The 25,375-nt window shown below is 35.8% G+C and overlaps 4 protein-coding genes across 9 annotated transcripts; 1 reads left to right on the forward strand and 3 right to left on the reverse strand.

The window, feature by feature from the left end:
* Positions 1-626: 626 nt before the first annotated feature.
* LOC122416247 (sorting and assembly machinery component 50 homolog) lies at positions 627-4,077 on the reverse strand. Its single transcript, XM_043429009.1, has 7 exons — positions 3,736-4,077; positions 3,159-3,248; positions 2,800-3,018; positions 2,147-2,361; positions 1,468-1,846; positions 1,054-1,348; positions 627-883 (listed from the first exon to the last, which is right to left on the reverse strand). Exons 1-7 carry the CDS (start codon positions 3,754-3,756, stop codon positions 699-701), a joined length of 1,404 nt encoding a protein of 467 aa, XP_043284944.1. The 5' UTR covers positions 3,757-4,077; the 3' UTR covers positions 627-698.
* Positions 4,078-5,670: 1,593 nt separating this feature from the next.
* On the reverse strand, positions 5,671-14,567 carry LOC122416201 (anoctamin-4-like). Of its 6 annotated transcripts, XM_043428963.1 has the most exons (12): positions 12,984-14,567; positions 12,826-12,868; positions 11,796-12,106; positions 11,550-11,675; positions 10,713-11,192; positions 9,553-9,940; positions 9,207-9,439; positions 8,860-9,054; positions 8,072-8,492; positions 7,679-7,884; positions 7,137-7,424; positions 5,671-7,011 (listed from the first exon to the last, which is right to left on the reverse strand). In XM_043428963.1, exons 3-12 carry the CDS (start codon positions 12,093-12,095, stop codon positions 6,703-6,705), a joined length of 2,946 nt encoding a protein of 981 aa, XP_043284898.1. In that variant the 5' UTR covers positions 12,096-12,106; positions 12,826-12,868; positions 12,984-14,567; the 3' UTR covers positions 5,671-6,702. The 6 variants fall into 6 exon arrangements, with proteins under 6 accessions (XP_043284898.1, XP_043284911.1, XP_043284890.1 ...); XM_043428976.1 differs by lacking the exon at positions 12,826-12,868; XM_043428955.1 differs by having other exon boundaries at positions 12,826-14,567.
* A 131-nt stretch (positions 14,568-14,698) lies between these two features.
* LOC122416255 (prenylated Rab acceptor protein 1) lies at positions 14,699-16,541 on the reverse strand. The gene is made up of 5 exons (XM_043429016.1): positions 16,412-16,541; positions 16,090-16,252; positions 15,457-15,690; positions 15,165-15,364; positions 14,699-15,030 (listed from the first exon to the last, which is right to left on the reverse strand). Exons 2-5 carry the CDS (start codon positions 16,185-16,187, stop codon positions 14,924-14,926), a joined length of 639 nt encoding a protein of 212 aa, XP_043284951.1. The 5' UTR covers positions 16,188-16,252; positions 16,412-16,541; the 3' UTR covers positions 14,699-14,923.
* Positions 16,542-17,302: 761 nt separating this feature from the next.
* LOC122416236 (wee1-like protein kinase) lies at positions 17,303-23,196 on the forward strand. Its single transcript, XM_043428997.1, has 5 exons — positions 17,303-17,407; positions 17,827-18,179; positions 19,914-20,241; positions 20,613-21,495; positions 21,823-23,196. The coding sequence occupies exons 2-5, from the start codon at positions 17,930-17,932 to the stop codon at positions 22,135-22,137; spliced, it is 1,776 nt and encodes a 591-aa protein (XP_043284932.1). The 5' UTR covers positions 17,303-17,407; positions 17,827-17,929; the 3' UTR covers positions 22,138-23,196.
* Positions 23,197-25,375: the final 2,179 nt, after the last annotated feature.

Consider the following 25,375-nt stretch of genomic DNA (forward strand, 5'->3'; position numbering starts at 1 on the left):
TCGATTAAAAAATATCGAATATATAGTTATTTAGATAAGAAATGAATATATCAATTTTCAAATTCTACTGATGTGGTTTAAGAATAAATTTCAATGGTAATGCTATTTTAAGTCACAAATTAATGCGACCTTACAAATAAGTAACGAAAGTTTGCTGTAAAGCCAAAAAATGATCCGGAGTGGTCAACGGATTCGTAAACAAAGATGACGAAACTATATTTGAGATTCTTAGTCATATATTCACCTCGAGTTTGCGAAAGGGCGTAACTAAAAATATTTCAGTATTTCAGTTCCGGCGTTCGATACGTTGGACGTGAAGATGGCGTTAATCTGTGGGTCATTGCAACGGTTGGAAATGATTCACCATACGAGCCTCATCATTTCCATGAATTCTGATGCCACTGGGCAGAGAATCGAATCAGCCGTTTTTCGTTAACAAAAACAAGTATGCGTGCATCGAATGCAATTCATTCGTAGAGAACAAGAAAAACAAAACCTCTACAGTTTCGAACATAATAATAATAGATAGCATAAGCTTGATGCGGCCACAGTCGGCAAAATCAATTTCATGTTTCCTTTTATCGCCGTGGGTAAATTTTTCTGCTTTTTTAAAAGTTCTTTTGATCTTTAATATAATATTTCCTTTATTTCACCATTTCTCAATTACTGTACACGGACTATAACATCACGAATGAGCATTACAAATAATGGATTCCGATACCGAATTGAAATTGATGAAGTACATCGCTTCTTGCGAACAACAAAGGCACCGCCATGTTTAACTCTACTCTTGCTTGATTTGCAAATTTCATAACAATACCACCGCCAGCTGTACATCTCACATTGTCGGTAAATATTTTCATGCTCTCATTCAAATCACCGTCTGAAATGAAATAAAAAATACGGGTTAAAAAATTACACGTTTCTAATAATATTGTATTTATGTAATTGTATTAATGAGGAAAAATAACGATTGATCGCTGTCTTTTGAATTATGATAGAAAATGTCGGAATCGATGGAAAATTACGGTCTTGAGAATGAACGGAAAATACCTTTAGTTGAAGAGAAATTTCCCAAGTTTCCACCATTCACAAAACCGTGTAACCTAAATAATTCGCCGAAACTATTTTTTCCAGGCCTAAAAGGTAGTGGTGTGTAGACGTGAAGTGCGAGGGCCCAATAAATATCTCCACCTATAGCGTTGCCATCATCACGAGGTCCACAGCCTCGCATCTCAAATCCACGTAGATTCATTGGTCCACCGAGGAAAAATTGGTCAGTTATGCTTACTCTCATGTCATTGCTTATACCGCGCAGGAATCCAGCTTGAGCTCCCAGTTGGAACGTCTTTTATACGGAAGGATGAAAGATGAAATTAAGCCAAATTCAATTACAAAGATTTTGAATATTTGAATGAATTATTTTTAGGTTTACAAATAAATGATTTCGCAATGTTCGAAACTCACGAGCCATTCGTGGGGCGACCAATTATTCTGCATGGTAAATTCGTTTTTAACAAAACCGATATCACCTCCGAGACCAGCTACTTCTGCAGTGAGCTTGATGAGAGACCCGACAGTTGGAAATATTTTTTCATTACGTTTGTCGATTGAACATATGTATCTCAGAGCTGATTTCAAACTAGGTCCAGACTGTTCACGTACGAAAAATGATGCTTGTTTGAAAGATGTGATTTCTCTGTATGCTGCCTCATATTGAAAATTGTGCTTCAATGAGCCTGCACCACCGGGATTAACTGCCAAATCGATCATAAATCCTTTATTTTTTTCCTTATAACCGGACCAAGGAACATCGGTACCGGTGCTGAACACATTTGCGGTTAATCTGCATAGAGAAATATTTTTGGAAAAGTTCCTGAAGAAATCATGGATTCTGCTTTGTTATTTTTAAGCTATGTGATAAATACATCATATTTGAAAGAAGAGAATGAGAAAACTCTAAAACTGTGAATAGCAACGATTTCAAATGGCAAAATAAATATGAAGGTTCGAATGTAATTTACTGTACTGCCTCATGGTCTACATTATATGAAATTTTATGATTTACAAAAAATATTCTGAAGTGTGCTGTTTGGGAGAAATATTTTTTTCAGCCTTGATTGTTCTGTATAAACTGAAAACTCACACTTTATGAAGCCTACTGTCAACGAAGGGCTTTATAGCGGCTATGTTTACATTGGTCGAGCATTTATGACCATAGGAATATTCCATCTGCAATCGTTCACCACGGCCAAAAACATTAGGTGCTTTTGCATGTATCTGCAGCGAGCCTTCATTGTTGCCGACCATCGTGTTTACCCCACCACTCAGGCGGTTTAGCTCATTCACATTGAATGTTACCTGTGTCATGGAACAACAAAGAAACCGAAAGCGTGATCTGTGTTGCTTATAAATATGAACAAGTTATGCAATTTTGGTATTCTATTTTTAATATTTTCATTATTCATACTTTAATCTTTGGTGGAATGAAGTATTTTCTTAATGAATGTCAAATTCATTACATGTTAATACACAATGAAATTATTCTTGTTCTACAAGAAACAAAATTTATTCATTTATTCAATTTATATCATTGATGAACTATTTATGAAGATCAAAAAACTGAATTTATAGCAATATGGGGATTATGGTATATGAATTTCCAACATTGAAAATATAATAAATAGAAAAAATATTTTCTTGAAGCAAACTTTAGTATGATGATTCCATGATCATTTCAGAATGAAAATTAATTGTAAGACAGAATTAACAGATAATAAATTATTGAAAATTGCTTACTTCTACTCCATCGGGTGTAGCGTCAGGTCCGACACTGGTGTCAATGAAAACTCCAATGTTTTTAAAACATCCAAGAGCTTCGAGTCTGCTACGGACTTGATGAGCACTTTGGATAACATCATGAAAATCTTTGGCCTTAAAAAGCTCGCTAACTTGAGCTTTTATAATATCATCTTTTGTTCGTGAAAGGCCATCTATGTGAATCTTATCGACTCTTGCCTGATGAACGATTGATGCAAAATTGATAATAGCATCAAAACTGATACCAACATTATGTATTTAAGAATAAAAAAAATGACATGAAAAAAAAACAACTGAATATTCAATACTAAGAGAGAAACATTTTTTTCCAAACTTACTCCAACTTGATGCAAATCTACAGTTTGTTGATGAGGGCTTTCTGTTTTGGAATTTGATTCGTTAAAGCTGGTCATTGAGGGATGGGGCTCCTGTTATCAGATAGAATTCAAGGAGGAAAATTATTTTATTAACTTGCCAATCTTTGCACATCACGTTTGATCATTTTTTCTATTTGTTTCAGTAAAAATTGAAATTGTTGAAGTTTCACATAAAAGCTGTTTTTTCTATATGGAGATAAGGAAATTCGAGAATTTTTGCTGGTTTATTTAAGAAATCAAATGAATGCAGCTATTCCCTTAAACGTATTATGAATCACATTTTTAATTCATGTTTTATTTCGGTTCGACATCGCCGATTCTTCGAATTTCTCGATTATATTATTAGAAATTACGTTATCGTGAATATATCCGTGTTGTGTGAATGGAAAAATGAAAATAAACGTCGAATTAAAACAACAATTTTCGTACAAAAAATTTCTAAACCAATAAGATTGTACAAGATAATAAATAAATACGGTAATTAAAAGCGTCGTTAACGTAAATTATCAATAGGTTAATAATTTCACTGATTATTTACCTTCGCATGTACGGTTCCCATTATTTAAATGCTTGGTATTACGTATTTATTGTTACAGTAGAATCTCAGAAAGTCATTTTGATGTAGAAATATATGTGGGTATATATTTCAATTTATTCAATTTTGAGACAACCGAATTTCAAAATTTGTATGACAAAAAACACGTTTCGCCGATGATTCGTGTTGTCCAGGAACAATCGACAGGCATGCAGAGATGGTACGTTTTCCAATTGAATGGTCGTACACCGAATTTCCCGACCGTCGCTCCGAATTTATCAAGACACTCGTTATCTCTCGAGATACTTTCAGGTAAAAATCATATACAAAATAATAAAATATATAGAGGTTAGAAAAGCGTCACATCTTTATCGACGACACATTATTGTAACGAAATTCATAAAGGTGGCGCTCAATGGATTTTAAAAAACCGTTCCATCATTTCAAGAGACTCGGTAGATACAAAATTTAGCTACGAAAATTTCGGTACAGTGCCCTATGAATTAGACGAGTTGACAGTTTTTCCAAAACATATTTTATTTCAATATAATTTTTGTAGACATATACATATGAATGCATTCATTAATATGCGTAATCTTTAGGATTTTTATGATTATCAAGAGACTCGGTAAATATGTATTTAGTACATAAAAGACCTCATAATATCAATGGTACGTAATATCATCAAAAATATCAGTGTACGTTTTACGTATTCATGTTATGATTTCAACATGGGTAAATTTTAATAAAATTCAAAATAAAGTTGAATAACAAAGATTAGAATATTAATCTGATCAATATATTGACTGTATCCGTTATGAATATTATTATATAAATTGGCCCATGGTTTTTCAAAACCGATATTTCACTTCATTGCGTAAACAATATTCTAGGAAAAAGTTCCAAACAAAAAGCACCTTCGATGTTTGCTGTGCTGTGGAGGCACTTTAGATTCCTTTCATAAAATGGTCAAAAAACCAAATAGTCAAATTATCTGGAGACCTATCTTTCTTTAGAGTAGCTGTACTACTTGTTTGCCATGAGCTCATAGGAGCTTAAAAAATCAAAATTGTTAAATACGTTTATAAAGCGCTTACTTCAAGTTATGACTATTCATTTTCCTAATGTGAAAATTATTCGTTGGCCGCTCATTATTATTTCTTTCGAAAGTGCATTCAGAAGAAAATATAGGAGGACTGGCAGTTGAGAGTATAAATTGGACTTGCCGAACAATTCTAACTAAATTAAAATTTGTCTGCGTCGCGCTTGCTAAACAAATATTGACTGAAACTTTGCCGTAGCCAGGTCAACAACATCGTTGTTTTGTGCATGATATTTAGTTAAAATATCATCATTAACATATAAAGTAATTGCACATTGACGAAAATGTAATAAAATTAAGTACCGCAGAAACAATGGAATTCGGTTTCATTAAGACTTTTAGTTTTTTTTTTTAATCAAGTTTTCAATGTTATTAGATCAAAATATCGGATTGATTGTGTATTGAAACGAGTATTGATATTAGCGGGACGCAAAAGTCGAATAATTCCATATTTGTACGAGGTATACAAATATTTCTTTTCAGATCTTCCAAATGACTTTTGCTATCCTTCAGGTCCCTTTTGAACAAAGTTCTTGAACATTGGGTTGGCCACAAGAAGGATCCTATTTTTGGTTTTGCAATTAGATCCCAAACACAATGAAGATATGAAAAAAAAAGTATACAAAGTTCGGGTGCTCGAGAAAATTGCATGACGTGTCCCCTATGATTCGAAATTTAAATGCTCAAAAAAAATCTAAAGGCACACTTATTTTCGTATTAAGATGATGGATCAGTCGGTAATCACAACCGTGAGTGCGAGAGAGATAGCTGCAAATTTTGAAAAGGAAATTTTTCCACATCGTTCGTCTGATCGAAAAAATAAAAATGTCATCGGATTTTTGCGATCGTGCTGCGTACGATGACATTTTTATTATTTTAATCGGACGAACGATGTCAAAGACTTTCAATTTCAAAAATTTGAGGTGTGATTACCGACTGATCCATCATCTTAAGGGGCCCGTACGAGAATTTTTACCGATTCTTTAAGAATAATATTTTCGAGTTGATAGAAAATATTCTTATCGTTGTCAAGCTCGCAATTATAGCAATTGTTTGCAGAAAAATCTGTAAAATTTGTCGTATGCACTCCTTAATGCACACAATAGTGTACCAAGTTTCAGATTTTCACCGTAAATATAAATATTATACGATGACTAATATATGAAAGTGACGAGTTCGTAAAAAACATATATTTCGCATTGAAATTTCAATCCACCGAGGGCCCAATATGAAATTTTTCGAGCACCTTCAGACGTTGTATATTTTGCTTATCGCTTTAGAGCTTTAATCGCAAAACAAATAATGTGCTACTCTTTGCAGCCAACCTGTTAAACATCGTTAATTCTACATAATTTTTCTGAAATTCAAACTTGCAAAAATATTACGATTCATATTCACATGGTGAAAAACGTGTGCTTGGACCATTTCCGAAAATCGCTTATAGCGAAAGTTTTTTTTCGAGCGGATATAGAGCGAATTGTTTCCGAGTTCCAATGGCGTGTATATTATTCCTTAAATCACATTGAGTGAATAATAAAAAGACTAGAACTGTCTCTTGAGTATTGGAAATATGTGCACGAGTTTGCGAGAGGAGCTTAGCAAACTCTTGCTATAATATCACTGAAGCCGTAAAAGTAGTAAAAAAAAATGTACCACAACTCAAACAATAGCAGCAAACTTAAGTGAAGTGTGGTACGTATCAGTGTGAAAGTTTGCAGAATGACTCATCCATGCAAAAGGTGAGCCATCTCAAAAACATTATGCTTTTAAAAAGTACGCGCGAATAACCTTTTCTGAGGTACTCTCGAGTGATAAATTTTGGACAACGAGAACAATCGAATGAAAAAATGTTTGAGAGCACTGTAATGTCAAAGAGCAGCGGGCCCCATTCTCGACGGTGGTGAAACCGGACTACCATGCACTTCGAGATCGAATTCTGATTCAGTGGCAGTTCTAATAACTCTATTCCATCGGTCGGTCCTTTCGCGGTCATTAGTACGTCGTTGAATAACTTCCGGCTCGTTAACAGCTCCCCTTCTGCCACACACTCTCTCTGCCTCTTGTTGAATTATTATCTCATTCGTGATATAAGTCTCGCGACGTATTTGGTCGCGTAACTCTGGACTCATGTCAGGTACATACCAACGGACGAGAATCATTGCAACGGCAACAGCATTCTGTGAAAAAGGATTGCAGCGTGTGAACGAAAATGTGAAGTAAAACTTTTTCATTTTATTTTCATGTTCAAATCAATGGAACGAGGGCTGAGAAAAGAGAGTAAATATCAATTGTGAATGCATACCTCAAATATAACTACAAAAGCTAATCTCGCAGCCAGTATGTGCCAGTACATGATGGTGAGATCGTACGGTTTGGATTGGGACGAGTCAGGCGGTTCTCGATAATCAGAATATAAACATACGTCAACGTGGCTTGAATTGTCTACGGGTCGAACTTTATAGTCCAAATCTGCCGTTTTTATCGATGACAGTGAGTGACGAAGAAAACCCTCCAGACTATTGTTTTCCGATACCGCCGATTTATAGACGAGTTTTGGAATGAAATTCGATGTAAAAGCTATTATAAAACCCTGCAGTAAAAAAATTGTATTTCTTTAATTACACAACAGCTTCTTGGAAACTCCTAGCTTCTCTATTGTCACTTTTAAGGAGCATCGGTCAATCGAACGTTCAGGAGCCACTTTAATGTTTTAATCGAATTTTTTTTCAATTTAGAAAGTGAGTGAAGAAGCAAAAAAATAATAGGCTCGACGAAATCTAACGGGGATTCATTAAAATAAAAAATCGATGAGAAACAGTCAAATAACGAATAAACTGAACTTACATTAGTGATGACTGACAATTTCGATATGGAATCGAGGATTCTGTACCATATGCCGATGTCCCGTACACGTTGTCCAACAGGCTTTCGATAAAGTGTCAATAATTTCTTCGCGTCGAGTCTCATTTCCAAAACGTTGTTCAGCAATGCGAAAAACGGTGCTAGTGGAAATGCGGCCACAAATATAGTGACGAATCCATACTGCAAAACTACATGTTTTGTTATTTATACAGTAATCGTGACTAAGAAAAAATCATCCGATATTCAGTATTCATTCATTTTTGATGCACACAGTTCGAGGCAAAATCATTAATGAAGGTAAAATTTTGAGAAAAGTAATCAAGTAACGAGCACTATGGTCTCGCCTTATATATATTTGTGTTGTCAAAATCTTACCCATTTCTAAGTACTCAGAAAACAAACTCCTGGGTCCCCATTGAACGAGTTTAAAGTCTCGAACCCATTGCAAAGACATTCTCTCGTATTTCTCGCTGTTTTTCGGTTTAACGCGAACTTTGAGTGTATTCAACCATTTGTAGAACAACGGGTTCAACATCTCTAGGAAAGCATTTATAATTTGTTTGCCAATCATTATTATACTGAGCTGAATACAAAGTTCGGTCAAGCAGCCAGCAGGATTACATTCCTCCTGTCTGAATGTTAAAAATAAACGCTTGTAAGCTCTTGGGTAACCAGTCATTTTTCCCTTGATAAAAGCAATGTAAAATATCGATGCGTAATGATTGACGAATTGTAGCAAATAGATTTTTAACGTCAGACTGTCATCGAATTCTGTTTGGGTGCGCGGAAGTTCCATCTGAAAAAATAAAAATGTACCTTGAGTTAAACTTCGATGAAATGTGACAGATTTTTTGTTTACATGATTTTACAGAGTCGTATATTTTCATACGAACTTTATTCTTTCGGTCAAAGTCGTATTTCATCGGGATACCAATGTTGTGCTCAAGTGATAATTAATCTCGTTTAATGCCATTATGAAAAGCACCGTGTCGATATAACTGTCCCTGATATTTTTCAATGGATTAACATACAAAGGTTTTGTACTTAAAGCAATATAAAGCTTATCGACAATAATGAGACCTACGTTTCGATTCAAATATTTTGAAGAAAAGTTATGGCCCATTTTTGACAAATCCAATTAGCTGAATAATCGAAATATCTACCTCGGTCAAGTATTTAGCTGTCCGGATGTACAACTGGTTGAGCATTAGAATACAAAACAAATTGATGCAGGCTGCGGTCGCGGTGGTGAAAAGTATGGCGTTGCTCGTTATACTTGGTACGGCAGTTACTCTTGACGTCAAAACGGACATTCGATAGACAATTACGCCTATTACCGTTGCTACGGCCGTGGCTATCTAAAACAAAACAATTATTTAATGAATCGAACGAAAGTTAATAATAGTCTTGTATTACTATTAATAATGCCTGTCGAGCCTCTTGATATTACAAAATCTTTTCAAATTCTTGCCGCGATGATTTGACAAATTAGACTTTAGAAATCTCTTACCAGCAGCAAAACCCCAGAAAAGCTAACAATCGTTGCCGGCAATCGCATGCTCCAAAACGGGACGACAGGTTCGACGGTGTTCGTAACGACATTGACAGATTTTTTTCGAACATGTGCCAGCCGTGCCAGATACTGAGGTCTTGGATGTTCCTCTTGTTCATCAAACTTCGTTAAATCCCATCTGTGCGTTATCTCAGCCGAGTATTTCTTCCAGAATTCCAAAAATAATGTAGCTGTAAAAAACCTGAAGGTTATTGGACGAAAATAAAATGTTTGTGTATCTGAATTGGATTCGATCGAATTGGAGTTAACGAGGCAAACGTGAAATCCTATCGTTTTTACTTACCCCAGAGTGACATGAAGAGTGAGAATACAACTGTAGACGGATTGTCAAAGAGATACGTTACTTTCGCGTGAAAACAAGTTTTCTTCAGCTGCCAGTAATCACAATATTTATCGCATAACGGACACATGATTTCTTCGGCATTGCAAATGTCGTCACTAGGTTTGTCATAAGAGACAGTGAGGCAGCCGTACAAGAAGCATAAAAAACCTGCGATACTGGCAAATACGAGCATGTAAGTATAAAATCCCAGCCAGGCAAAGTAGAGGCCAATTTTCACCCCGAAATATTCCTTTATGTAGTCCAGCGGTTGATAGTGCAGACATTTTCTGACCCTTGCCCATTCGGTGTACAATAGATATCTCATGGAGCCCGGAGTCCGCAAATTTCCCTGCAAAACGTTAGCAGTAAAATATTACTATTTCCATTATAAAAGTACACCTTTTTGGTCCTACGATAATTACTCTCGAGGAAACTTTCGAGTGCAGCTTGAGTTACCGATCAAGGGAATTGAGAAATGAAAGAAAAAAAACAATGGACACCAGGGTCGTTCTATGGGTATATAGACACTAATAGGCCTATGTACATAAACCCATTTTCTCAGTTCCGTTTCCAGCGGTGAAAATTGAAACGTAAATTTACGCGGTTTATGAACTCTACATCTCAAGGATTAAGCCCTGAAGGTTTGTCGTAATAACAAGGACGACGTCTACCTGGAGGCAATGCTTTTGTCAAAAATTGCATCGACCTGTCCCTTAGAATTAAACCTCTCTCCATATTAACGAACGCTCTTCGGGTTACCTGCGCGTTTACGGACCAATCGATTTTTCAGAGAAACAGGAATTATCCGGATTTCAGGACAGTTTAATCTCAAAGGCTATCCTCGATGGTCATTTTAAAATTTAAATGGTGGTCAATTGTCAGCTCGACACTTTGGGTGGGCCGAATACTCACGCCTTCAAAATCCTTAATAAGTTCCTTAACAAGTATACTCTTGTATTTGACTACTTTATTTGGGAGAACAAAATGTACCGTTTATTTATCTATATATGTACAGGATTAGGAGGCAAGTTTCTTCAAATGTTTCTCAATACTCCTCGAGATGAATATCTAGATTCCAACTAGGGAAGGAAGAAGAAGAATATTTGGATTCAAAGACTCACGTCGTGCAGAGGATAAGCTGCAATATATGCACGCTCGTCTATCAGCCTATCGATGCCAAATGAAAAATGATCCTCGGTATCCTCCGCAAATCTCGTTCTATCGAGAATAAACTGAACGATTCTCGAGTGCGTGCCCGATGTGAAAAAATCTGGCGAATCGGAATCGAACAGATATTCCTTGTCTCGGCTGTATACAGCGGTAAAGCGATGCTTCATCGCTGGAAACATTGCTGCGTCGACATAAAAACGTTTCATGAAACGTTGTAAATACGATTTTGCTTGCCACACTACCCTATTGGTACGTGCAATTGGAACTTCCAAACCACGCACTTCTTTCATGGGCAAACGAAGCTTCAATATTTCAGAATATCGCCTTAAAACCTCTTGAGGCGCATGAATTTTTATGAAACGTAAACCACTGGGCTCCGGGGGTTCATATTCCAACATCAGGCCTTCTGATTCAAGATTTTTCTCAAAAATCTGAAAATACGAAATGTCACATTGAATTTTTTAAGTTTTTCGAATTTTCACTTCATATACACGGGCTTAAACACTTGAAAAATACTCGAAGGTGTTCTGGAAACGCATATATGTTCAAAACGATTTTACTTTTTTTTCTGATAAATTGACTAATATCAGAGCGAAACAAACTGAAATGAACGATAATTACCATTCTTTTAATATTTTCTGTAATAAATGCTAAATGTATAACGAGAAAATGGGTTCTTATGAATTTACTTTGAATGTCTAATTCGAATTTTATATACTCATATTTACTTGAAGGGATTGAATGCATTTTCTCGTTTATTTATTATCAGATTTTCTAGTAAAACCGACCTCGCGTAACTTGTTACATTTGTATGTGAGAGTATATTCATTGTTCTGGTCCCAAACCATAACAAAGTCAATGGATCGAACTCCATCCCTGAAGTACAAGCTTGAAGATGTTATGAAGTCGTTAGGCTGAAATGGGAAAAAAATTGTTTGGATATGCTAATCGATGAACATTTTTTGATAACTAAAATGCTGAGTAAACAGTTTTCCAAGTTCACAGCCATATATGAAAAGCAAGATGTTCTTTACCACATTCGATTCTCCATCTTCTTCGCTTTCTTGCAAATCCCCATAGCTTCCTTCGACAACTGTTTCAGTAGTTCCCCTCAGTGTCGATGAATCATCTGCCTGCAAATGATTCTCAGAGAATTCAAAATTATTGGTCAGATTGAGACTTATAGCATCGTCATATATGGTATTCCTGAGACTTTGATAGATAGTCTGTTGAGATCCCATGTTCAAATTGCTTAGAGTTGATCTATAAATGCTGGGTGTGTATTCTCTTTCACTTCTCGCAAACCTTTCTCTGGTATCATCTTCGTCTTCCATTGTTCAATTGTCTGGAAATTGAGAAAAAATAAGATCATTAAATAAATGAAAAATTGGTGTATTTGTGATTTTTGTGAAAAATTCAGTAGAACGAAACATTGACAAGTAAGAATCAAACGAAATTTTTTTTGTTATATAAATGATGGTCACTTTTTTGTTGTTGCACTCAATTTTGAAAAAAAAAAATCATCAGTCAATGGATTTAAAAATCTAATATAAAATTATAGCACAAAATGTTCAACTCCGAATAGGAAAGAACTTGTTTCATTTTTATTTTAGTTATCGCTTATCCAACGGTTCATGACAAACAAAAAAATCGAGACAGCACATTTCGAATATTTAAATAATAGAGACGAAAAATGTGAGAAATATATAACACAGCAAATAAACAAATTAGCTCATTGTTAAAAGCTTTAATTATTAAAATAAAACTTTTTCCGACATTGTGAAATTTTGCTCTATTTCTTCAAACGAAAGAAAATAGACTCAACATTATTACAATTTTCCACACAACACACGGAGGAAATATACATAAAGAAAGTCCTGGCGATTGCCGAAATGTTTCGAGGTTGTGTAGCTCGAACGGGTTGCTAATATACGAGTGAAAAATTTGTTGAGCTTTGAAAATGACATTATACTAACGATGTTTGATAAATAACACTGGATGCCAAAATTGTGTTATATTTCCACACTTTGATAACAACGAAAACCACTAACAAGCCGGACGTACCGTTTGGACGGCGATTCCCGTCGCCGCGACTACTATCCGTTTGCTATAAAACATACATGAACATACTTTTCGTTCCGAGTTCCGAATAACGTAACCTGATTTTTGCATGGACGAAAAAAATCTACATATATACCCGCATCATATATATTTATATTTACATATATTCAAACGTTCATCACAGCTACGACCGACTGGAGGATTCGCAAGGCAATCATCCTCGAACTTTCGAACCTGAACAGGTTATTTCATATTCGCAAATCTGATAATTCAATACGAAGAAAAGAGCGGCGTGAGACCGGCGTGTGAAGATTTTTTTCCTTTCTAAACGCCTTAATTCCTTCTTGTCCGGCATCGAGTACTGTGTATTAGAGATACAGGGGGTCATCTTATTGACCTTTCGGTTTATATAGAAATCCAAGATAATTTTGTGAGCTTGTGCGAAATCACGTATTTATTTAGGTCGACTAAAGAAAAATTCTTAAATAGTTACTGCGATTCGTTAGCTGCATTTGTATAAGATTTTAGTGCCATTGTTTCCAAATGATTATGGTAAATCGATACAAATGACACCCGGTATATATGCGATCAAACACTTTTACGTGACACATGCACACTTGGACACATGTGTGTATAAAAACACGTGGTTTCATTATCTGTCAATGCACCTGAAATGCCACTTGAATAACTTTCAGCAGTTTATCGTTTGATAATCCAGCAAAATTGATAGCACGTTCGATATATATTATATAACATGTAATCAGAAGTCTTAGCATACAAAAGTGTCATAAACACACAATGATAATATTTTTAATCATTACTTTTTCCACATCCCGTCCTAATGACCTTGGTTTCGCTATAATATAATTTACTGTGATGAATCTGGATGATTTTATTCAACAGGAAAGTGAAAAGTTGGACATTCAGCTTATACACGCATTTAAAGAGACCGCCATAAGCGTCCGGTTTTGATCACAAGGCGTATCATCGTCGTCATCCGGAAGCGAGTAATCTACACGAAGCGATGAGAGAGATGGAATTTAATTATTCACTCATTCACTAATTCTCCTTAAAAAATGGCATTTAAATGTTCATATCATTGAGATCACATGAGTTGAATACACCGAAATCATTGAATTTGATTTCGGTGCATATTTGTTGAGAAAAACTTTTTTTTACACCAGGTAAAATGTTTAGATTTAGTTTATCTATGAAATTATGCACAAGTCGTGGGTTTACGAAGTAAACGAAACTACCTCGGAATACTTGGAAAATCATGTATTAAAAAAACAAAGATTGGGCTGATTTTTCAACAAATAATCGAATTTGAATGAATAAACATTGAACTACAAACCTCAACGTTTATAACCATAAAGCAAATTTTATTAGAGTGCAGTTTCTAAAATTTCGAGAACCTTGAGAAGATGATTAAATCTCAATGCATCAGAGAAGGAAAGCAACGACAGACGAAGTTCGAGAAAAACAACACAACAGGGGAACGGTAAATCAGTGGGATAGTCTAGAAAGAGGCAGGTGTGCGGCGTTGGCGATCCTCACACGTGGAATCTATATATATATATGAGGGAGAAAAGAACAGGACGCTCCTTTAATTTTCGCTCAGAAAGGAAGGTCGAAGAGTAGGATTCCCTCTGCAAGTAGCAACACCTGGCGCATGGCTTTATATACGAAACGCTTATTTTTGTATTGCGAGCCTTCGAAAAATGCATTTCGTTTTACCAAGTTTTTAAAATATGGTGCAAATTATGTTTTTCATTTGTTCCAATAAATACGTGAATTGCTTTAAAGATGCTTCTGATGGTTGATGAAACTGAAGAAATCGTAGGGCATCGAGCCTACGAAAATGATGGGCCCACTGTTTCATATCGATATACATATTTATATATTTATATTATATATACAATCTCGATAGAATAAATAATTTGTTGACTTATATAAAAAACGATCTAACTAATAACGAATATTTTCGAACGACGTCCATAGTCAATGTGGGATGACTTTTTGGTCAGAGCCATTGTAGCTTTTTCTTTTTTTAACAAAGCAACAAATGTTTTATCATGTACTCAAGCGTATTTGAATCTGGCTATACTTCTTGCATCACCAATGAATTAAGCTCGTCCTCTCCTGGACACAATACTGAGTCTATGTTGTAGAAAGCGGCGTGTAGCGTTATCAAACACCAAGATACACCTGCAATGACAATAGATTGTTTCAACTAAGCTGAACTTCAGAAATTGGTAATTGAGTTTTTCATTGCATTCGTTGCATTATTGATCACGTTTGTGTCAAAAGGTTTAATCGGTTCGAATTTTTATTGAACTCACCCAAAACCCAAAAAAGAACGGCTCCAGCTCCAACAATGTAAAACAAAGGCAGTGAACAAATTCCAACGAGCATGTACACTTGTGCCAGTGTCAATTTGTGATTCAATACCGTCAACTCTTGTTTGGCATGTCTTTGAGATACTTTGTAGCATGTGCCAAGCGAAGCAGCGACCGCAAGTAAGAGAAGAGGTGAGGTAATACTGCAGGGGGAATTGGTTTGTAATTGAAATAGTTAAATCCGTGATGAAATTTCAATGAAAATGCAAGACTTTGCTTTGATGATAAAACTTACAGGCAGTAGATAACAAGACCGATGAATACAAAGAAATAATTGCTCTGGAAGTACTCAATATTTTTCATGATACGCTTGCCCAGCCTTGGTATACTGGGAGGTGCTCTGATATTGTTTGTGTTTATGAACAATCCCCACGGTCTCAAAGTTGCCTTTCTGTGTTGTATCCATTCTTGGGCTTGAGGATAGCCCAATTGTGTTAAAGGCAATTGGGGTATTTGTAGAAAATCGTATCTAGAAACATCAACATTGACAAGTTAAAAATATATGAAATCACAGATACTCAATTCGGGAACTTGTTCGTAAAGTGTCAATATTAGTAATCGTATATTGACTAAAAACGATTGAGAAAAACAACATTGGTTTAATCGCTGATTTCTATGTGACGTATAAGAAAATTGGTACAATCTAAATCTGCAACCATCACATTTTTGGTTCCTTTTAAATGTTTGCCACCATCTGTTTGTCGGAAAAGAAAAAATTAAAGTTTGTTCCTCTTCTTTTCGAGAAGGTATGAGAGGTTAGTTTGGCACAACTGACATATGTCACCTAATGTTATCGAAAGGTTAGAGCTCGTGAGATTTGGGGAAGTGACAGAATGAACTTTTAGCCTTGATAAAGGTTTGTGTTTACCCAGTGGATGAGTTTTGAATTGGTAATGTTGGCTGGATATCTCCGGTGACCGTGATCTCCACGTCATCGCCACCCATTTGCGTTTTCCCGTTCATCATTAACTTTGTTGTCAATTTTTCTCTCCTATAGTAATGCCCAAAGAAGTCCACTGCTCTCACTTATACTTTAGAACGTCAAGGTGTCGCGATAATGAAAAAAAAAAATTGCCATTAATTATAAGTGTGCGAGTCCTGTTTGGCGTTGTGTTTATCGTGGCAAATCGCAAATATCGCTGTTTTTTTTTCCTCTCAAGAGATTCGAAACGTTTACAAAATTTTAGTACCAAAGTATGCCGACGAGAGCAGCACACCTCATAGTATCGTCGCTGCCGCTGGCCGCTGCTTTGCCGCTGCTGCCGTGGTGGCCAGTATTCCCTCTCTCTCCTTCACGACGTATTACGCTCGCGCGTCGCCGCTCGTATTCGTATTACACTTTTATCCATTCTGCCCCTTTCCTTTTTTCGCTCCCTGTGCATCTCGTTCGTCTTCTTCTTTTTCTTTCATACACACGCCACAGGTTGCAGCTGCTTCAAAAAAACATTTTATTGTCCCCCGCGTGAACGCCTGAAGATACGAATATAACTCGTATGACAGAAAAAAGATGCTACGGAAGTATTGTAATTTGAAAGCAAGAAAATATACGTAGATTTTACTTGAACATATTTGTTGTTACCGTTGACTGTGATGAGGAGTCTGTTTTTTTCTCTAAAAACCTGGGTATGACGCATAAGAATGCGTGCCTCTAACCTTGGAGCAATAACTTTCACCTAACATGTAAACTACAGAAAGGATGAGCACGTTGTTTTGAATATGCATGAGGTCCAAAATGAAATTCAGAGTTAAAAGCGAAGGAGGGGTAGAACTTTGCTTTCAATAATATAGACACGGACGCCAAGGGTCAGTTTTACGATGGAATAATCCTAAAGATTTGCGTAGGCATTTATAAAATCGGGTAACTCAGGTAGCATGAAAAATGTTAAAAGTCCAGGTAGAATTTGCACGGTTAAATATCCCGGTACCTCGTGCGCGGGTTTAACTTAGGCAGATGGTACAGACACGTACAAGCAGTGTGTGTGTGTGTGGTGTGTGTGTGTGTGTGTGGGTGAGAGAAAGCAATATCAATATCGCACAACGTTCGGAGGATAGAGTGAGGGCAACCCATTCGTCGAGCGATAAGATTATGAAAATACATAAAAAAAATTTGAAAGCTAGTAGTGAATTTGGCCTTCGTTTCGAATTTTAGTGAAGAGAATAAGATGAGGAATGTTTTTTCTCCCTTGGTGAGAACAAAGATACAATAATAATAATTGGTGGTCGTTCGTAAGACGACGTGAGTCCTTTTGGGGGTGGGGAAGAAGAAAGAGAATCGTAAGATGCCCCGAAAAACTAGAAGACCGGTGGTAGGGGACGCCGTTTGAGCGGCCATTTTAAAATGATTTTTCGACTTGCCAATGAGAGTGAAGCTTATAAGGGGAACGGTGATTCAAGATTTGTAACGCGCAATTCGATTGGTCGGTTTGCTTATTCCCATGATACATTGGGGGGAGGGGGGGGGGGCCACCCGCTATAACGAAACGTACATATAGAGCGTGGTTACAACGTGAAACGATTTGTATCTATTTGAATGAACGTGTTTCCCCCTTAAAAGCTTTGATTGTTATATTTTTTCAATAATTTGAATCTCTTTAAACGGATTCAGAATCGAGTGTGCGACGTGAGAAGTTAACCGAAAATTTAATCGTTTACGAAGAGGAATAAAAGCCATAGACCTGTTCTATGGTTAGGTCAACGCCAAGCGAGAGATGGATGTTGCACAAAAATTGCATTTCGACGCTTACGATATTGAAGACGAGGAATTAAACATCAGCTGTCGAACGAACAGCTCAGGATGCGATGTTGAGGATGCTCTGGATTCATCAACTGAAGATTTTGCTTGCTCACCGCTACAACCACAACCAAGAAAATTGTCATTCAGTAACGCTATGGAGTGCAGTGACAGTGAAACTAATCAACCAGTTAATAACAACGCGACTCCTACAGTCACCTTGACAGGTTAGCGTTCGCTAAAAGAATTCCCTTTTTGTTTTCAAACCAAATTTTCAAGTAATGTGATAATCGAAATTCATCTTCAACGAGGAAAGTATGAAAGGCATCATACTTTGAAACGAAAAATAGACATGGTACCTCATTTCGTTAAGCTAGCTTTGCAAACAGAAAATCCGTGTTCGGGGCTCAGGCAACACTCGTATCGTTTTTTCAATTTTTTACGGATAATCCAGCCGGTTCTGGATCAATCGGAATTGAAACTCGGTGTTTTTCCCATTTAACCTTTTTTTCGCGTTCGTGTGATTAATTTTTCGGAACTTGAATTATCTTCGACGTTAGGACTGGTCCGTCGCGTATTTCGTCGTCGAACCTTCAGGATTATTTATTAATTTAGTTTTATATTCTCATCGGTATTGATATTTCTGCAAAAGATGGAAACATTCAGGAACAGTAATATTCATTTGAAAAATCATACAACATCGGGTACACTTGATTCCCATAATGCGGATAGTACCGACCATAATCTTCGATCGTGTGGTCAACAAAACTTCCAAACGGTATAATCTTTAGGCATTCGGACTAAAATTTCTTCTATTATTCAAAATCACATTTGACGGTACTAATATTAATATTTCTTCGCACTAATACATGAAAACCCCCAAGAAATTATCACCGAAAAAACAAGTTTTACCAAAATACAAAACAATGAGAAAAAACAAAAATTACTGGATCCATTGTTTTACACTTGGTAGTGAAAGCTTGAATAATAAATAATCAACTAATTTACTAACCTCTTTGAATTCATATTCAAATTCTGTATCGATAATACAAGTGTGATAAAATTTGTTATGAAAACAATGAACACTTTCTGTAGTTGTTGCATAGGCAGGGCGATCCAGCTATTCGAAGATTGATATTAAATTCAGAGGTCAATCTTTGCTGTTTCAAAATATTTCAATTGGTCAATAATTAATAATTGGGCTCTGTAACTGGTTCAGGCTATTATCATATCTGTAACTTCTATGGTTCATTTCCAAAAGGGAATTATTGTTCAAAGAGGTCAATAATAAATGCATGAGATAAAACAAAACCAATTTTATATCATGCTACGTAGGTAGGAGGTAATGAAAGATTGAAACCGATTATACAAGTCAATCTTTGTACTATTTGCAACACTGTAAATCAGTATCTTCATGAAGCTTAAAGTTGAGACAGTGGTTTCAAACATAAAAGATTGAAATATGCCTCATCGATCAATCTTTATTGTTGAGAAATTCACTGATAGTGGAAATTATCTCCATGGCACAGACTTTGTGAATTATTGAGTAAAATATAATAATTGTTACTAAGATAAGCACAATTTTGAATGATCCGTATTCTGACTGTCAATACATTTTGATTAAATGCAATGTTTTGAAGGTTGGTCCTGCATAAAAATTTTTTGATGATATGAAGAGAAAAACTCTAAATGATCAATATTTCAGCCTAGTTGAACATTTCTAGTCAACTATTTCTAGTAAATTTTGATACTGTATATTGGAACACTTCAGTAGTTTAAAAAACGAAATGTTTTTATCATAAAAAATCGAAAACACAAAATATTTACAAGAACTTTTTGTTTCTGAGTCTCATTAAAATTGGATTTTATCATAGTAACAATTGTGCACGCATATCAATATATTATTGCCACAAAGTCTGTAAATAACTGAGTATAAGCGAACAATAAATTTTATTTCTCAGGTCCTATGGGAATGAGAATTCCTTTGAGAGAAGGAGCTCAACCCCAATCGAGAATATCAATGGCGTGCAGTCCCCCTTACAAAAGGGTCAGAGCCCTTAGGCTCTTTGACTCACCCACAACGCCAAAAACATTAATGGAAAAAAGTGCTATGGCCACTCCTGTACCATCTAAATGTACAAGACTCTTTGCCGTTGATAAACCTCGGCCTGTTGCATCTTGCTTTCAAAGTAAATTGGACAAGCCCACTGCCAATGTTAATCCCTTTACACCCAATGGAATGTTACTAACAGCGAGGAAGAGAAGTCGATCGAAGCGTAGTCTTAATAGGTAAACACTTTTTTCTGAATCAATCGAGTCAATAAATTATCACTCGTCGGGCAACATGATTCACTTAACAAATTTCAATTTTGAATTACCGTATTATTGAAAATTGTTTCAAATCTGAACAATCTTCAATTGGAAATTTCAAATACAGTTTTGAATCTAGAAAAATCTCATTTTGATAAAAATATCAAATTGAAACTTGATTAATAAAAATTTTTCACCTTCATCATCAAAACTAAATACCTATTATTCAAAATTTAACAAATAAATATTTAGGAAATTGATTGATAATTATAAACTCTGAATTTAGAAAATGTTCAATTAATATGATGTTCACTTTCATAAAAATGTAATGTTTTCCTGCTCGATCTTAGCTCTCCGGATATTCGAATACCAAAATTCGATTTGGTCGACTCGGAAGATTCGGACAACGAGGTGGAACAGCCAACGAAGCGAGTAGCTCTCCAGGAATCTAACATACCACGCTATCATCAAGAATTCCATGAAATTGGTCTCATAGGTACTGGCGAATTCGGCTCCGTGTACAAGTGCATAAATCGTTTGGACGGTTGTGTATACGCTATAAAGAAGAGCATTAAACCAGTGGCCGGGAGTGTTAACGAGAAAAATGCATTAAACGAAGTTTACGCTCACGCGGTACTTGGTAAACATCAACATGTGGTCCGTTACTATTCCGCGTGGGCGGAGGACAACCATATGATAATTCAAAACGAGTATTGCAACGGTGGAAGTTTGGCTGATGCAATATCGAATTTGCAAAAAGAAAATCGGCATTTTACGGAAGCGGAGTTGCGGCAATTGATGCTTCACGTTGCTGAGGGCTTGAGATACGTGCACAGCATGCAATTGGTGCATATGGACATTAAACCTGGAAATATATTCATTTCAAAAGAAAAGAGATTACTCGCAGTTAATTATGACTCGGCGGACGACGGGTTTGATGAGGAGGAAACCATCGAGGAAGAAATAACGTATAAAATTGGTGATTTAGGCCACGTTACCTCCATTAATAATCCTCAAGTCGAAGAAGGTGATTGTCGATATTTACCAACGGAAATACTTCGCGAAGATTTCACGCATCTCAGCAAAGCCGATATTTTCGCTCTTGGGCTAACGGTCTACGAAGCGGGAGGAGGTGGCCCATTGCCAAAAAATGGACCCGAATGGCATGACATCAGAAACGGCAACCTTAAAGAATTGCCTCATTACAGTCGTGATCTCAACGAGTTACTGAAGGTAAGTCGCCTTTTTCATTACTGTCTTTATTGCTTTTATATCGGATCGCTAGATCGATACGAGAGAACGTTAAGGAAACTTGAAACTTTTCTTTTATCTACCGTACCTTCCACTGTACAGTTTATTTTTTTTATTGAAGATCTTGAAATTGCTCTTGAAAATTTTCGTTCTGTGATTTAAAAATTTAGGTTTTATCGAGTTAGCTACTTTGAAATGCTAACTTCTCGAAATCTCGCTCAACATAATCATAAATTTCTCGTTTTAAGTATTTGAAGAAATGTTCTGTTGTGATTCGGGGAATGATGTTTGAACGTTCATTAATTACAGTTAATGACGGATCCAAATCCGGAGACGAGGCCCTCAGCGGTTTGTCTGATCCAGCATCGTGTTTTGTGTCCTTTCGGCAACAAAACGAAAGCACAGCTTCGGCGTGAGTTGAACGCGGAAAAACTGAAAAACGAGATATTATCAAAGCAGCTTCAAGAGGCAGCCAAATGTTTGAAGACGATAGCACCGAACATGGCCCATATGAACAACTCGATGTCACCGGGTGGTTACAGGCTCAGGCCAACACCGACAAGAACATCGTCACGTGCCATAGGAAAGAAAGTTAATCGTAGCAATAGTACTACTAATTTTTGAGCAACGTCTTACTCATTTGGAGCTTTTTCTCGACATGAAAAACACGATGCTCGTGGAGAAATCAAAAAGGAGAAAGCCGATACGTTGGAGGAGTATGATGTGAAGGAGCCGTGGTACCCTGCAGGTGCCTTGATATTGTGATATCCAATTAACTCTAGGTAGTAAGTGAAAAGTTGATAACAAAAAAGAGCCAGAGACAGCGAGATACAGGAGCAAAGAAAGAAAAAAGGGGCAAAACCACGAGCGAATGCAGAATGAAGTCACTGTCGAAACGGTCGAATTAATATTTTTTGATCTGAACTTTGATGAACTCTTTGATCTCGTACTGCGAGGAATTTGAAAAGAAAATCTAAACATATATATATAACTTATATGTACGTTTTCGCGGACAACTATTGGTATACGATTGATTCGACACTCTCAACAGGATTTTTAACGAGAGCTCGAAATCTCATATTGACGTAACTGCGTAACGAACAAACATTATTGATCCTTTCACAATGAATACAAAATTTCATTGTTTTCATGTCAGAGCCACGTATTAGCATTAAAATTACCTGTGCATGCGTATCACGAAAGAATCTATGTGTTTGCTAGTGACTCCTTCCCTCCCCCCTTTCCCCAGAGATATTTATCAATTGTTGCTTAATACTTAGATTGGCTTCTTATTTTTGTCGTTCCATTTTCTCTCACCATCCTCAAAACTATCATTCCGTGCGTATACAATATTGAAAACTATCATGTTATAACTGTTTAATATTGTCAAAGAGATACGCACTTTCCTTATTTTTTATATTTTGAATTCTTTTCTCACTGTTTTCCAATGCCTCAGTTTCGGGAGACATGCACAATTTTTATGTTTGGAAACATCGAAATTTGAAAATTCGATTAATCAACATTCGCATTTTTTCTTTTACGTTTTGGTTTAACGACTTTGTTTTTTAGCAATATCTCGTTAGTCGAAAAAAGGGAAAAAAAACACGATGGAACGAAAATAAATCTAACAAGACACGCCAATGGCTTTTATGATACTGACTAAAATGAATTTTTTCTTTCAAATGCAATCTCAATACGTTCGATTCGTATCGATTATCAAAAAAATTTGTGACTTCATTCTGCATATCGGAGCTATTCAAGGAATATATATATATATAATTGAAAAAATGAATAACTTTCCGCGAATCACGAGAGGTTTAAGAGTGGAATATATCAAAGCGAAAAAACAATTCTACGAGACTAAATTATTTTTGTAACAATTTTAAATCGACACCGATCCTCTTCTCAACCATTATTTACAATTTTTTATACTCAAGCATGCTTCGGAATGCTCATCATTATTTCTCATACTTATGTCCGATCCTTTCTCCCGTAGATCTTGAAATCAACCATCATCCATTATTGTTCAATATAATACTTTTTTCCCTCAATGGCAAGCATCGAGTTGAATCGTTAACGATTGAGGGGAAAACGAACCTTAATTAAATTACGTGATAGCGTTTGAACAAAAAATTTTAATTTTTTTTTTTTTTTAAATATTTATTTGCTTGCATAAGTTTTTTTTTCTTTTTTTAGTTCAGGAATATATATTTCACACTTTTTTCTTTTTTTGAACCAATGTTTCAGCGTAATAATTGCGCTTCCAGAATCGAAAATACCAACTTCATTCATTTGTGTCTGAGACAAAAAGTAACGATAAACACGCAGTTTCAGGCTATGTCATCGACCTAACTCTTCATTCCCTTTTCTCAGCTTTTTAAAGCAAAACCATCCGCCTTTACGATAGATTATTATGTATGTACGATAGAATAATATGAATACGTGTATAGAACGTCACAAAGTTGATTGTAAAAAAAGGGAGAACTATGTGAATACGTTATTTGAAAAATAAGATGAGAAGTAAAAAATAATAAAAACGAAGAAATATGCCAATGAGGGTGGACCCCCCAGCGAGTGGCAGGGAGGCGCGTTGCATGCGGCATCAATGCCAGATTTAGGCGAACAACAAATTGTTATTTTCATTCTTTCATTATTGCTATTATTATTATTATTATTATTATTATTATTATTATTATTATTATTCTTAAAAATGTAAAAAAATAAAGAAAAACTGAAATCATAGTTTCAAACGAACAGTTTCCAATTTCTTAATACATTATAATTATTTACTATTGATATCAACATTAAGGATTGCAGACTCAATGTCTTGACAAATATTAATTCAAGAAAAAATTGTTACATGCATCAATGTTTGACCTTCAAATTTGCGAAAACCCATGAAGTATGTACTTTTTTCCTGAAAACCCTGTGATTCAAGGGGTGAGTTAAATAAATGCAATGGCTATCCAGCTGCAATCGTGGCGATTCAATTCGGCATCGCATTTTGCTTCGAAGGAACTGGATTTTCACTGCAAAATATTTAACTGAATTTTATGATTGAGGGTATGCGTAATGTTCAGGTGATAGTTTTTGAATCGAAAAAGAAGCCATTATTAAAATTATGGAATTTATATGACCAGCGCGATAGAGTTGTAAATTTTGATGACAATATTTAGAGAATATTTTCTATTACAAAAAACATTGCAACTGAATGGGAAGTGTAGTTTGATAAAAAAAATCGCGCAGTGTAAATTTAAATATTTTGCCTAGAAAGTCAACGTTTTTTGAAAAATTACTTCGACAATGTTGCTATTTTCAATATTCTTTGAATCAATCATTTATTACCAAGGGAACTTCGAAAGTGACATTTTTCATCGTTTGATCGACAAAAAGAATAAGCAAAAAAATTGATTAGATTTGACAGTCGAATAAACGGTAAAGAAAAATTTCCTCCTCATTTATGGCATCTCCTTTTCTCACTCTCATCTCAGTCGGTACGACTTTGGAGAATAGACAACTGGCGGCGAAACTAAGAGGCATTAAAATATCTCTTCGGAGGCGACAAAAAGAATAGCATTTAATAGTGAATGAAATTATTGAATATAATACAATCGCAACTTTTAAGAAAATGCATAGAAAAACTCTTGAAAAAAAGCATTTCAATACATAATTATCGACGGTATTTATCACGTTTTTTCATTATAACTTCTGAAGTTTCATTCGTAAGGGCGGGTTGTTCCAACTTCTAGGTAGCTTATCTGGCGGGTAAAAGCATTGACTTGTAGACCTTTAACTGTCAGATAGGCTTACCTAGAAGTTGGAACAACCCGCCCTAAGTCCGCAGTCGAAAAAATATGTTAAT

Source organism: Venturia canescens, chromosome 1, assembly GCF_019457755.1.
Source record: "Venturia canescens isolate UGA chromosome 1, ASM1945775v1, whole genome shotgun sequence".
Classification (NCBI taxonomy): Eukaryota; Metazoa; Arthropoda; class Insecta; order Hymenoptera; family Ichneumonidae; genus Venturia; species Venturia canescens.

Bases quoted from the DNA above. Each gene is read 5' to 3' on its own strand.
- LOC122416201 (XM_043428976.1), bottom strand. From the start codon at position 12,095: ATGGAAGACGAAGATGATACCAGAGAAAGGTTTGCGAGAAGTGAAAGA. The intron at 11,676-11,795 runs GTAAAGAACATC...TTCCCATTTCAG, and splicing joins AAGATGGAGAATCGAATGTG to CCTAACGACTTCATAACATC. The intron at 7,425-7,678 runs GTAAGTTCAGTT...TTTTTACTGCAG, and splicing joins AATTGTCAGTCATCACTAAT to GGTTTTATAATAGCTTTTAC.
- LOC122416236 (XM_043428997.1), top strand. From the start codon at position 17,930: ATGGATGTTGCACAAAAATTGCATTTCGACGCTTACGATATTGAAGAC. The intron at 20,242-20,612 runs GTAAACACTTTT...GCTCGATCTTAG, and splicing joins TCGAAGCGTAGTCTTAATAG to CTCTCCGGATATTCGAATAC. The intron at 21,496-21,822 runs GTAAGTCGCCTT...CATTAATTACAG, and splicing joins ATCTCAACGAGTTACTGAAG to TTAATGACGGATCCAAATCC.
- LOC122416247 (XM_043429009.1), bottom strand. From the start codon at position 3,756: ATGGGAACCGTACATGCGAAG. The intron at 3,249-3,735 runs GTAAATAATCAG...ATCTGATAACAG, and splicing joins TGGGAACCGTACATGCGAAG to GAGCCCCATCCCTCAATGAC. The intron at 884-1,053 runs GTATTTTCCGTT...ATTTCATTTCAG, and splicing joins AAATTTCTCTTCAACTAAAG to ACGGTGATTTGAATGAGAGC.
- LOC122416255 (XM_043429016.1), bottom strand. From the start codon at position 16,187: ATGATGAACGGGAAAACGCAAATGGGTGGCGATGACGTGGAGATCACG. The intron at 15,365-15,456 runs GTAAGTTTTATC...TTCCCCCTGCAG, and splicing joins GGTCTTGTTATCTACTGCCT to TATTACCTCACCTCTTCTCT. The intron at 15,031-15,164 runs GTGAGTTCAATA...TTGTCATTGCAG, and splicing joins CGTTCTTTTTTGGGTTTTGG to GTGTATCTTGGTGTTTGATA.